Source organism: Lycorma delicatula, chromosome 12 (genome assembly GCF_047948215.1).
Source record: "Lycorma delicatula isolate Av1 chromosome 12, ASM4794821v1, whole genome shotgun sequence".
NCBI lineage: Eukaryota > Metazoa > Arthropoda > Insecta > Hemiptera > Fulgoridae > Lycorma > Lycorma delicatula.
Window position 1 is genome coordinate 48433940 of NC_134466.1, and position 13323 is coordinate 48447262.

Consider the following 13323-nt stretch of genomic DNA (forward strand, 5'->3'; position numbering starts at 1 on the left):
TGGCGATGTGGCGGCCAGGGTCGAAGCGATTGCAGGTGTAACGGAGGCCCTTCAGCTGTCCACATGCTCCCCGCGATGGCAAGCATGTAGTTAAGGTGCCAATGTATGTAGATGCATGGGAGCCCTGAAAACTTCGGTGTGTAGGGGACTTGAGTTAGTGCAGAGACTGCGCATCCGCTCTCTGCCAGGACATACGCCGGTTCCACCGGAGTACCGGACCGGACCTCCAGGGTTGGTAGCCCTGGAGAGGGGGGTGTACCCCGGCGGCTAGCCTTGCTAAAGAAGGAATAAAATATCACGCCTATAGATTTGTTAATCGCTCATAGGAGGAGACCAAGGAAGCTAAGGGCGATGCCGCCGTTGAAAAAAAGTAGACTGATTAGAGCTAATTTGCAGATGATGGGTGTTTTTGGCAACAATGGTGGGACGCAAGCATGAAAGACCGGTGGACACACCGCTTGGTAGATAATATAAAGAACTGGTGTGAGAGAGAGCATGGTACGATTGGCCATAGCCTCACATAGTTTTTGGCTGCACATGGTGGTTTCAGAGCGTACCTTTTTAGGTTTACCGTGGACTATTCAGACAGTTGTCCTGTCTGTGAAGAGAAGGAAACGGCATATCATGTCTTTTTCCGATGTCCACATTTTCAGGTTGCACGGAGAAAAATTTTGGGCAACTTAGGTCGGGAGGACAAGTTCCCACCCGAGGATGTACACGAGATTATATTGCAAGGACAGGAGCAATGGGCGGCAGTAGCAAGATTTTCTAGGACTGTCATGGAGGAGTTACGAGCCTTGGAAGGAGCTCGAAGGAGACGGAGGGCTCGGGGTTGGGGGACTGCTCGCCGGCGGAGCACCTAGGAGGCTACATACTATAGAGCAGTTTTGTAAGGGAAGGAGACATCGGAGGAAGCCGGATCAGATAGACTCGCGGCCGAGCGCCTCTGGTGCCTCCTGTGCATTTGGAGGTCGTCTTGGTGCGATGAAGCCGTGGGCACTCCATATCTGGAACGGAGATCCGGGACGGTTGCATATCTGCAACCGTTCTCCATAACTTGCCGTGGATAAGTACTGTGTGGTAAGTACTGATCGTGAGTTCGGGTTGTGTGTTATTCTGTGAGTTTGTATGAATTTTGTCTGTGTGATTTGGTTGCCTGTATGTTAGTGATTGCCTTTTGCGTGTGGTTCTACGGATGTTCCCAGTTTACAAAAAAAGTCACTGTATTCGTGAGTGTTGTGATGTGTATGGGTTGTGTGTTGAACCTGATATGGTGTTTGGCGTTGGTGACTGTGTGAGTGTTGCGTGAGTGTGTGTTTATATGGGTGTTATCAGTCGTAATTGCGGTATCCGATTATGTGTGTGAGCGTATCCCCCTTCCGGAAGTAATGCTACATAAGCGGTTTTCATGAGGAGTGGACAGTCAGGGGTGGAGGTTTAATCGGTAGTGCGCAGGAATATATATATGCACTTAATAACATCTTGCGGAACCTGTTGGCGAGTCCGACACTGCTCAGGCGCCCGTAAATGGAGTTCCTCTACCTCTTAAAAAAAAAAAAAAATGAAAAAGTGTTTACGTAAACATCCTCGTCTAGAACCAGCCGTTTCACCTGAGGCGAAACGGAGAAAGAGCCTTGAGAGAAGAATGGAAAAGGAGATTAAGAGTTTGCAGAGGGCTCTATTCAAGAGTAATGTACCAAAACCACAGTATCTAGTAATTACGGGAGATGATGGAAATTTTTGAAGAGTAAGTTTCTTATTCCTCGATAAATAAGTAAATGTGCTGGAAACCCAGCTAAAAAATAAGGAAAACATGTAATTGATTTCATGTGAAGACTATGAATGATGCACAGTCGCAGAAGATCTTAGGGCTTAAGAATATTGGGGAATTTGCTATACATGTTGATCCGCACGGCACACTCAATACCTCAAAGGGTGTTGTGGTCTATCGGGATCTGCTGAATTGAACAGAGCAGGAAATAGTTCAGGAATTTGCACCATAAGGAGTGATAGACTGCCGGAGGTTGAACATAAGAAGAAACGGCGAAGTCTTACCTTCTGCTTCTCATGTCCTCAACTTTAATAGACCAACCCTGCCGGAGAAAGTGCGTGCAGGAATACATCGATTGGATGTGCGGGCTTTTGTACCACACCCAATGTGGTGCTTCAAATGTAAACGTTTTGGCCACACCGTTGCCCGATGCGAGAGACAGTAAAGGACAGCATTCGTGTAGATCGAGAAACTGTCCTGTTTACAAAGATGAAGTAGCTGTACAGGAAGTCAAAACCCTGCAGAAAGTTAGCTACCTTGAGACAAAGAAGATTGTAAACGCCTGCAAGCCTAGAGTAACAACAACTTATACTCAGGCTGAGGCAGCTGTTTCTGCTCCTACTCCAGCTGCTGTTGATACAAACTAGCTTCTTGGCAAACTTGAACCAATTTTAGCTAGTATGATTGGAGAATAATAGAAAACAAAATGAAGTGTCTCACTCGTAAAGAAATTACAAATCCATCGATAAAATACGGCCTTCTGATCATAACAAATTAAGAACAAAGGTGCTCTTGATCAGAAAAAACAGATACCAAGCCAGAAGTCCAAGTTCGTTTGAGTAAAATATTGGATGATGGTGCGAGGAAAATAACTGTTTTGCAGTCTTCTATGGAGGCTCCCAAGCCTCCTGCAACCGAGGTGGCCTTTAAACTACAGAGGCCACAAAAAATCACACAGGAGGAGATCTGTTCCCCCCTGTCTGAAGCAGTGACTGGTGCGACTCCTGTTGCAGGGAACTTCCAGGTTCCCGCCTCTCAATCGGCGCCTAAAGCAAGAGCCGATCAACGCCCATCGTCTTCCGCGGCCTGGATGGTCTCCGATTCGAATGCCGGAAGCTACACAAGCGATGACATACTTATCAAACACAAAGCTGTTCGAAAAATGGAAAAGAAGAGGAAAAAAGACTCTATATGGACATGGAGTCATTGCATATCGACGGCTAATCACTTGACGAAACAGAGAAGTCTTACCCTTCACGTCACACGTGTTAACATTTAACAGACCTAAAGTCCGGAGAAAATAAAGGCAGGATTTCATAGGCTTGATGTGCGTCCGATCATCGCAACACCATTGCGGAGTTTCGGATGTGAAAAATTCCGACACACGGCAGTGAGATGCAAGAGGAAACAGATTTGCACATCTGGTAACCCGTTGCACCCGAATGATCTGAGCAGGGACCCGTCGATATGTGTTTACTGTAACGGATAACATAGCGCAAGATCAAGGAATTGTCTAAAATATAAGGAAGATATTGCGATACAAGAAGTAAAAACCGTTCTGAAAGTCAGTTATTTTGAAGCTAGGAAAATCGTACATAGCAGAACGCCAAAGACCACGTCTTATGCACAGGTTGCTGCTGCTCCTACGGTCACCGTCAAACCAAAGGACGTGGTAACAGAACTGACGCCAGCCTTAGGAATATTATTGGAAAGAATAATATTCCTAAGTTTCTATATTTTCAGAAATTAAAGAACCGAACAACTAGGGACAGCAGCTCAAAGTCGTCTAAAACAAAAGCAGACCTGCCAAAACCAAAGTGTCTTACTTCACCGAAGAATGAGCCCTTCGACTAACTCAAAGGCGACGCAAATTCAAGCTAAAATGCAGAAGGAAGCTGAAGCTCTGAAGCTAAAATTCACATTGAACAAATGCCACCTGCGAAATCGAAAATACTGATCTTAGAAAAGGAAGATTTAGGGAAAACTATAATAAAGCCTTCGAAATTACGGAAGCCTTTGGCTAAGAGGTCGAGACACTCAGCTGCCCCACACGTTCTAACGATGAGTACATTCAGTCTGGACTGCGATGTACTTCTGACTGCACCAGAGCAGCCGGCGTCATCCGATGCCGGTAGCAGGAGATCTTCCGAGACTTACGGCGGAGGAACTGAAGACTCCATCTCCGAGGCCTCGGATAACACGGATATCGACATTGAGGCGTTTAGGAAGATGGAAAAAAGAAGTAAAAAGTGTGACCGAAAGGGAAACCGAGGCGATAGAATTTGTAGAAGTGAAAGATGTTTTTTTTAAATGAAGAATTTTACAATTGAATTATATTTTTTATTTTTTATTACTATGAAATTTTGAAGGTTTTATTATAAGTGTTCTATGTGGTGTTAAATGGCAAGGGCCCTTCATACCTTTGTCATATTTTGTTAAATAGATTTTTTAATGTACAGGTTAGTTTTCATCACAGAGAAGTTTGGTTTTTCACAGTTTTGACCAGATTTCTTATGAAATGGCTAGAAAGATTTTAAAATAACAAGGGCCTTTACACCCTTGTTATTTTGTGTTTTCGGGGTTTCAATAACCATTTACAAGTCTATCTTTAGATGCTCTTTTTGACAAGACTAGTCCGTGACTATGTCACTTGTGTTCTTTTTAGGGGAGAAAAGATATATATATTTTTTTTTTCTTTTCTGATGTGGAAGTGGCTAATGACCACAGCAATCGATGCCCCTAAAATTTAGAAAAAATAATAATAAAGAAACATCTCACAATAATATTTAGAATAATGACAATAATGGCAACAGTAAAAAATAATAATATTAAATATCAATAACACAAATAATCATAAATGTCAATAATAATAGTAAACAGAGATTACATACAAAACAGAATTTAAAGTAATCGTCAGGATTTATTCACATGTAGATAAATAATGAAAACCAGAATTCAGTCCCATTGACAAAAGACTACTAGTCTTAACACTTTTAACCACTAGTCTTGTATTAGCAACTATAGTACAATAGATAAGACAAGTATGAAGTTCTTTCACTGTAAATGCCTTTGTTGTTCACAAATAAAACTACCCTAACAATTTATGAATGAAATTTAGTACATTATCTCTTTCACTTATAGTCTTACAGTAACTCACCAAATCATTACCTGTGATGTCACCTTAATTGAGCTGACTTAGTTCACTTTGAATTCACTCCTTCATGACCTCCTCACGACTCCATCATAACATTTCACTGATACTGATTCACAGTACTCACATCTTGCAGATTCTCCTTGTGAAACTAATTTTTAACTGGTGATTCCTGGAGTATTTATACTCGTATTTTTTTTACCTACCTGAACAGTCCCCAGTTGAGCGTGAGAACGATAAACCGAGCACTTTCATTCCATGCATTCCAAACCTTGGTCCAGTAACTCTTCTCACGAAACAACATGTGTTTATTGTGTGACAGGGGGCAGTATTACAAAAGACAAATGTTAAACAAACTGTTGGCCCCTTTCTGAATTCCTCCCATTATTATATTTTCTTCTATTTTCTTCTTAATTGGTAGGAATCCATTACTCAGGTCTACTATATTGGTCTTGTTATAATATGAAAAACCCCAAATCTTATGATTAGAGTGGAAAAAAATGGAAAAAACTTTTTATAATATTAATAAATCCCAGTTTTGCAAATAAAAAAGAATGAAGATTCCTTTGACATATTTTGAAAGTAATAAAAATTATGTATGACAAAACAAGAATAAAAATGCAGAATGGTACTATTTTACCTAACCACTTATTATGGATTCAGACAAGTGTGTATTCTTACAATAAATGTAAATGATTGTATGGACAAATTCAATAAGCATAGAGAACTTAAACATCATCAGATCTATGAATAAATGACAATTTTTTTATCATTCATTTCTCATTGTAAAGAAAGTGTCTTCACAAGAAAATTGGCTATTCACAAAATATGGAATAATGTGTTAAATGATACAAATGTGTCTATATCAAATGTGAAACATTTAACTCAGAGCGATAGAAAAGCGGTGGTAAAATATATTGCATAGGCAAGGATAGATGGATATGTATTTAAGTTACAAGAGTCATTCAATAATTAAAGATACAAATAACTGTGAGGCAAAACATTTGGTAAGAAGGTTATGATGCTTTCAGAACAGTAAATTGGTAACCTATGATGCTTTTGATTAGATTTGAGTAAAATTTTTTTGCTGATAAACTTGAAAACTCATTTTCAAATGTAAATCCTGTAGAAGTTTGCGAATTAGTTGAACAATGTTCAGTGATCTGTTTTTTGCTTTCCAAAGGTGAAAAACAATTTAACATTCAATCTTGTGTGACCAAAGAATATGGACAAAATTGTATAAACCACAGAAATGTTTACAAGCAAAGAAAAATTTAAAGACAATCAAATTTCCGCAACGATGAGCATTGTTCTGGATGTCCAATTTAAGTTTCAACTCTACCATCTGAAACTCACATAGACTCTCTCATCCAAGAAGATCGACGGATTACAGTTGAGATTATAGCTGAAAAATTACAAGTGTCAGTACAGTTCATAACATTATCACCAATAGGTTCAAGAACTATAAACAAGTGGAAGATGGATTCCAACAGACTAGCAGATCACCATAAAAAGACAGGGTTTGGCATGTGCAAAGAACTGAAACAACAATATTAGCAGGAAAGTGATACTTTTTTATGGCATTCTAACCTGTGATGAGACATGAATTCACCATTATGAACCGGAATCAAAAAGACAGCTAGGGAACGAAAGAATACCTAGAGTTCACCTGTCAAGAAAAAAAATTGAAACCGAACATTAGCAAGAAAAACAATCTTTTGGGATGCATTAGGCCTAGTTTTTGTTCATTTTTTTGATTAGAGAACAATAAACAGCACGTACAACTGTGACATGCTTACGAACAAAGTGAAACTAGATTTAACTTATTGGAAAACAATATGTATTTCAGTTCAAAGGCATCATTCTGCTTCATGATAACATCTGGCCTCATATAGTTCAGATAACTCAAGAATAACTGGCAGATTGGAGAAGACACTTACTTTCCATGTCCAAGAATAAAAAACCTCCATCATATTCTTCACTTCCAGTACTCAGCAGCTATGATCATCTTATCACTTGACAACAGTAGTTCCTCATGTGTACACTTCTCCCATATTTGTGCACAGGAGCAGATGTTCCATTATCTGGATTTCCCCAAAATCATTCCTATCACTTTCTCCACACCATATTCTTACCACGTTACTTTGACTTCTTGCCATTCTAGTCCTAAGTCGATTCAGGGCCCGCCAAGTACAATATGGCGGCTGATGTCCTCTAGGGAGCTCTATTTTGAGTATAAGACCATTTCATCTGGTAATGTCTTATTTCACAACTATTTGTGTTGGATTTCAGGTGGAACCTCCAGAAGTGCTGTTTTCTATGGATGAAGCTATTTCTAGATTTAAGCTGAGGACTGACAGTCACATGGTTATACAAAGGATGTGTAAGTCATCTGTTTTTCCTTTCCATTTCCGCCAGCACTTTCTGTCTTATGCTAGGAGGTTCTTTACCAGCTAAAGAGTAAATCCTTTAAACCGGTGTTGATTACAGACAACCAGTTACAATGTGCACTACATCATTCAGTTACATTGACACTCCTAAGTTTACAGATATAGATGCTTACCATACTGGGACTATGTACTCTCCTGTTACAAACACAGAGTCTTGCCATGGCCTGAAACACTAACGGTTTTGCTTCTCATGTTGAACCTATTAGTTTGCGAATAATATTATTTCTTGTGGAGCTCTTTCCTTTTAACTCAACTGGTGGAAAGGATCTGCGTAACAGCCAATAATTTTTATCAAGATGCAGAACTATCGATCTTTTACTTTTTAAATTACTTTTTATTATGCATGGACAATTTCATACTTTAAATAAAAATAAAGCTAACAGATTTAAAATAAAATAACACTTAAAAAGAATGTACTAAAAAATAATACTATAATATAAAATTGTACTCTAAACTGCTCTGTACTCTAAATATTGTAAAATTAAGCATCAAAAATTGATTGTTTTATTTTTTAATTGTACACAAAACTGGTTTCATACCAAGATAGAATTTTCAGTAATGCCCCCTGCGATGGCAAGCATGTAGCAATGGTGCCCATGTATGTCGGTGCATGGGAGCTCTGAAAGCTTCAGTGAGTAGGAGCCTGGAGTCAGTGCAGAGATTGCGCATCCGCTCTCTGCCAGGACATATGCCGGTTCCACCGGAGTACCGGATCGGACCTCCAAGGTTAGTAGACCTGGAGTGGGGGTGTACTCCGGCGGCTAGCCTTGCTATAGAAGGGATTAACACAATGAACATACTTGAACAAACAAACGTGGCAGAGGCTGCACGTAAACACCCTCGTTTAGAAACTTCCGATTCGCCACAAGCGAAGAGGAAAAAAGTAAGGAGTCTGATAAGATAAAAAAAGATGCTGATAGAATCAGTAAAGACTTAAAGAAAAGTTTATTTGGCTATAACGTACCTAAGCCAAGATTTTTAATTATTACTAAGGAGAATGGAAACTTCCAAAAAGTTAGTCCATTCTTAATCGCTAGAGAGACTGCTAATTGTGCTGGTGGTCCTGTTAAAGAAATCCGAAAGAATTTTAATGGATTGCACGTCGAAACTATCAACGACATGCAAAACCAGAAAGTCCAGGTGTTGAAGAAGATCGGTGAATTTGCGGTATCTATGCAACCGCATAGCACACTTAATACATCAAGAGGAGTTGTTGTTTGTCGCGATCTTCTAAGTTGTACAGAAGAAGAAATTGTACAAAAAATGTCGAGTCAGGGAGTGACTCAGTGTCGCAGACTAACCATGCGGAGAAATGGTGAAGTTGTTCCTCCGGCCTCGCATGTTTTAACATTTAATAGGCCGAACCTTCCTGAAAAGGTACGAGCTGGCATTCATCGACTTGATGTACGAGCTTTTATTCCGCAGCCTATTAGATGCTTTAAGTGTCAACGATTCGGACACACTGCAGCTAGATGTGAAGCGCAGGAAATATTCATATGTGGAATGAAAACACACGAGGGTGATCCATGTAAAGATCCTCCAAGCTCCATTAATTGTAAAGGGCATCATAATTGCCGATCAAGGAATTGCCCAGTATATAAATTGGAAACTGCCATTCAGGAGGTTAAAACGCTTCAAAAGGTTAGTTATTCTGAGGCGAAGAGAATTGTTAGTCAACGTATACCTTGACCACTTATGCAAAAGCAGCTGCTGCCCCTTCCACATCTAAAATTAACGTGGAGCAGTTGCTTAACGCGATGGCACCAAGTCTTGGGACAATGATTGAAAGAATCATTGATTCAAAGATTGAGTCGACTCATCGGACAGAACCAATTAAACATGAAAAGGCTCACTCTCCGACTGACGCCGTTGACATAAGACACGTACCAGCACAGCCTATAAAACCAGCGATTATGACGCCACCAACTGATGTAATAAATAAAAGTCTTGAAAAAGGAAAAAAAATCATTCCGTCGTCTAGTAATAAGACTAAAGAAATTGTCCCGAGAGTACCGGAATAGTCTGAGTCTACCAGAATGGAGGTGCTAGTCATTATTGAAAAAGCACCAGACACAGATGATATAAAAACTACAACAATGGAGCCTCCAAAAGCTCAAAGAACAGCTTCAGCGAGAGCATCTATTTCAGCTGGACCCAGCACTGCATTAGAGATTGAATCCAGCTCATCAGCCGCCGAAAGTGCATCGCTTGCTAGTTTAGATTCCATAGCAACGATGCTAACAGCACCAATGAAGCTTTCATCGCCTGATGTAAGCCGGCGAACGTCGTTGGCATCAGAAAGAGAAGAAGATGCCATGTCCGAGTCCTCAGACACCTGTCATCGGAAGTTGAGGCCGTTCGCAGAATAGAAAAACGGTGCAAGAAAGAATGGCCGAAAGGAAAGCCTAGGCGGTAATTTTTGGATTTGAAGTTATAGAAGAATGTAAAATATTGAACCTTTTTTTTTACTTTTTTTTTTGAAGTGGGACGGGGCTAATGACCAAAGTAGTCGATGCCCCTAAAAACCTCAAAAAAATAAAAATAATTTTATAATTAGTATTGGGTAAATGGGTACCCTGAATTTTAAAAGTTCTTTATAGAATTGGAACATAAGTCATTCTATAATCAAAATCCATACCTTATTTGTAATGCAATGCGTATGAATAAACACTATTTATTTAATTTTTTTATGATTTCAGTCGGTTAAGTAATTTTTATTAAATGATACACTAGTTTAAAATAATATAATGTACCACATCAACAAGCAACATATTTATACTTATAGATATCCTACCTTTAGAAATCTAAATTTACGTTATAATTTTATGCATTGTTATTGATGCTTATTAAATTTAAATTACATTATTTTTTTTATATAATTTTGGTGTAAATGAATAGAATAATAAATATTAAATAATATGATTACTTACAATAATGTAAAAAATTCACAATTAATTATTAAGAAAAGATATGTAATAAGTGTGATGAAAGTATAAAACAAATTAAAATCAATTGTTTTTGTTTCATGTTTGGTTAAAACACTGCAACAAATGTTTTGAAGTAAATAAACAGTTATGTTTGAACATTTGCTGCTACTTTATGCACATATTTCATTATTTTAAAATCACCTTAATAAAATAAGACTATAAAGCTATTATTTAGATTGTTCTGAAAAAGGTAATTATTCATTGTTTACGGTCAATATTTACCCAAAGTTTAAATCATCTCGATTTAAAGGAAACTTGTCTAGAATTTGTTTTTATTAAAAAAAAAAACAAAAAAAAAACACCTAACAATACCAGGATTAAAGAGTGAATTCTATCCTTATAAAAGATGAAGGTTCAAACAAAAGATAAAAAAAACATTAGGTAACCATCAATTGTTTTCTTATCTTTTCATGACCTTTATTTATTTTTTCCAAGTTCTACTCCTCATTTTCTCTTAAAATCATCTGCCAACTTATATATTTTTTTCTTTTACAGTTGCTTCATTTCTCATTTTTCAGTATTTACTAAGATAGCCTGCATATCTTTAGAAGTTGCATTTGCCAGAAAAACAATTTTTTTACACCAAAAAAATTAAAAATACATCAAGCTTACTTGAAATTGTTAATGATAAAAAATTAGTGATTGCTTTCCTTATGCCTTAATACCGATCTCATTCCTTAGTTATTTGGTATAACATTAATTTAGTGCTGTACACCCTATTTTTCAAAAAAAACTAAAAAAAAAATAAGTTACATTCACTTCAATTTGGGAGTTATGATGCCCATAGAAGCCTTTATTTTTCAAGATAACATGATTCAAAAACAGCAGTTGCTTTGCTGTAATAAAAAAAATTAAGAAATATATGCTGTTGCACTGTTTTATTGAAATACAGATGACCCCTTCCAAATCATCCTAATTGATTATTTAATTATTTTGTTCATATAGACATATCAAACTGCAGTATCAGTTGTAGCATGGCCATTCTCATTTTCCAAGAAATACAGGATGAGAAAACTTACTAAACTATCATTTATCATTTCTATGTGAGAGAATCACTCAAGAACCCATTTGAATTTTCTAACACACAATATTGGAAATCTTGTTTACTTACAAAATCATTTCAGTAAAAATTTGCTTTATCTTGTGTCCATAAAATGGAAAGAAAGTTTTTATTACTTTCAATCTTTTGTAAAGTTAACTCACAAACATTTTCATAATTTTTCAAACTGAACAAACAGCACTTTATATGGATGAAAATTCAAATTCTTTGACTGTATTCTTCATAAACTTGTAGGTGAAATGTTTAGTTATCTTGAATGACCTTGAGCCAATGACTGTTCTTCAAAACAGCAACTTTAACAGTTTCAGTTTGCAGTTGTATGAACTGGTCTCGCTTTAGTGATAGGTTATTTCTTTTGTGCTGAGAATGTTTTTTTTTTTTTTTTTAAATTTGTAACCCAAGTATTTATAATGAGCAGATAGGATAGGATCATGATGATGAACATTAAAGTGTCAATAAACTTTTTATAAGAGGCTTAGACAGTTTCTATTTTTATAATATTATTTTACAATAAATGCATATTGAAGTTCTGTCCGCTATTTCATCTCGACTAATGGCAATAATACGTGTACACATGCTACACAAATTGCACTCTTGTCAACATAGCAAAGAAAATGTCTCATTTCTTAGGATCACACTACAATTTGAATAGAATAGAAATTTGAATAGAACTGTTATGTCTGAGAATTTATTTATTTATTGATAAAAGGTTACAAAAAAAATTCTATGCTGTTTTTACCCTTGACTTGTGTCAGTTTGCCTAAAATTATTTGTTCATGGGATGTACAATAAATAATACTTGATTCATTAAAATAGCTGTGGAGCTGTATCTAAATACCTGAGCCCTCTAGCAAACATGATTCTTTTCTGAAAGCAGACAAGTTGTTAACTTTACTGTCGTTAGCGAAGGTTTTCTATGAATTTTAGTTTGAACGTGATCGGTTTGCCATTTAAGTAATGCCGTACTGATTTACAAAAGAGGAATACGGTGATATGCTAATATTCATTTTGGGTGTATGTAACAGTAATGCTTCACAGAATCTAAGGTGCATTCTCTTGAGAATGATTTAATTATTAATACAATATTGCACATTGTTGATCAGCTGTTGTTACTGCCAACTTTGAAATAATTTTTCAAATAATTTATTGTATTTCTTTCATTAATAAAAAAAATATTATCTAAGTAATTTTTATTTTACAATTGTGTAATTTCCAGTTGTTTTTAACAGTAAATTTTGGTTTTACAAATTTTTCATATTACCAAAAAAGAATTTGATTTTTGTTTGCATTAAGTAAGAACTTTCCTGATAAATGTAGTAATGTACTGCTTCAAATAAAATTTCTAATTTTCTAAGTTTTCTTTGTTTTATTCAAATTATCTTAGTCCATTTTGTTCAGAATTAAATTCTCTATGAGTTTTGTTTAAAATTTTTGTATTTATTATCCCTTTAACAAAATTATTGTACGTCAAATATAAAAAAACCAGTGGTTTTCTCCCAATTTATTGATTTGGACCCCAGATTTTTCAAAAGTTATTGCAGATACGGTTCTGGGACCTACTTTATTCCACCTCTCCGGTCAAAAACCATAATAAATTACTAATTCTGCTTCATAATTAACGTCCGAAACATTTCAATACGATCTAATTTCACAAGCGTAGCTGAAATCCGAACGAAATTTTCCCTAGCCAACTCGGTAAACGAAACATTTTAGTAAATATGTTAATATGATCTTTTTCCATTATTTTCACGAGTAGAATAGGTCATGAAAGTACCGGGAGAATTTCGTGATATACACGGATAATAATAAAAATATTGAGGCAAGACAAATCTTACGTTAATTTTTCATGAACGTACTTTTGCGGGATCCCGCAAAGTAAAAATTGAAGTAACTGTTATCGCATA

At 36.7% G+C, this 13323-nt stretch overlaps 1 protein-coding gene across 3 annotated transcripts in view; it reads right to left on the reverse strand.

Annotated features, from left to right (window-relative positions):
• LOC142332874 (uncharacterized) overlaps positions 1-10363 on the reverse strand; it is a 40016-nt gene extending 29653 nt beyond the window's left edge. Inside the window, exons 1-2 of one of the 3 annotated variants that reach the window (XM_075379560.1) lie at positions 10303-10363; positions 7486-7639 (exon numbers count right to left, since the gene is read on the reverse strand). Coding sequence is in view for 1 of the 3 variants with exons in the window: in XM_075379559.1 (XP_075235674.1) it covers positions 6513-6526 (14 nt within the window). In the remaining 2 variants the exon portion in view is untranslated. The other 2 variants (XM_075379561.1, XM_075379559.1) reach the window with 2 other exon arrangements.
• Positions 10364-13323: the final 2960 nt, after the last annotated feature.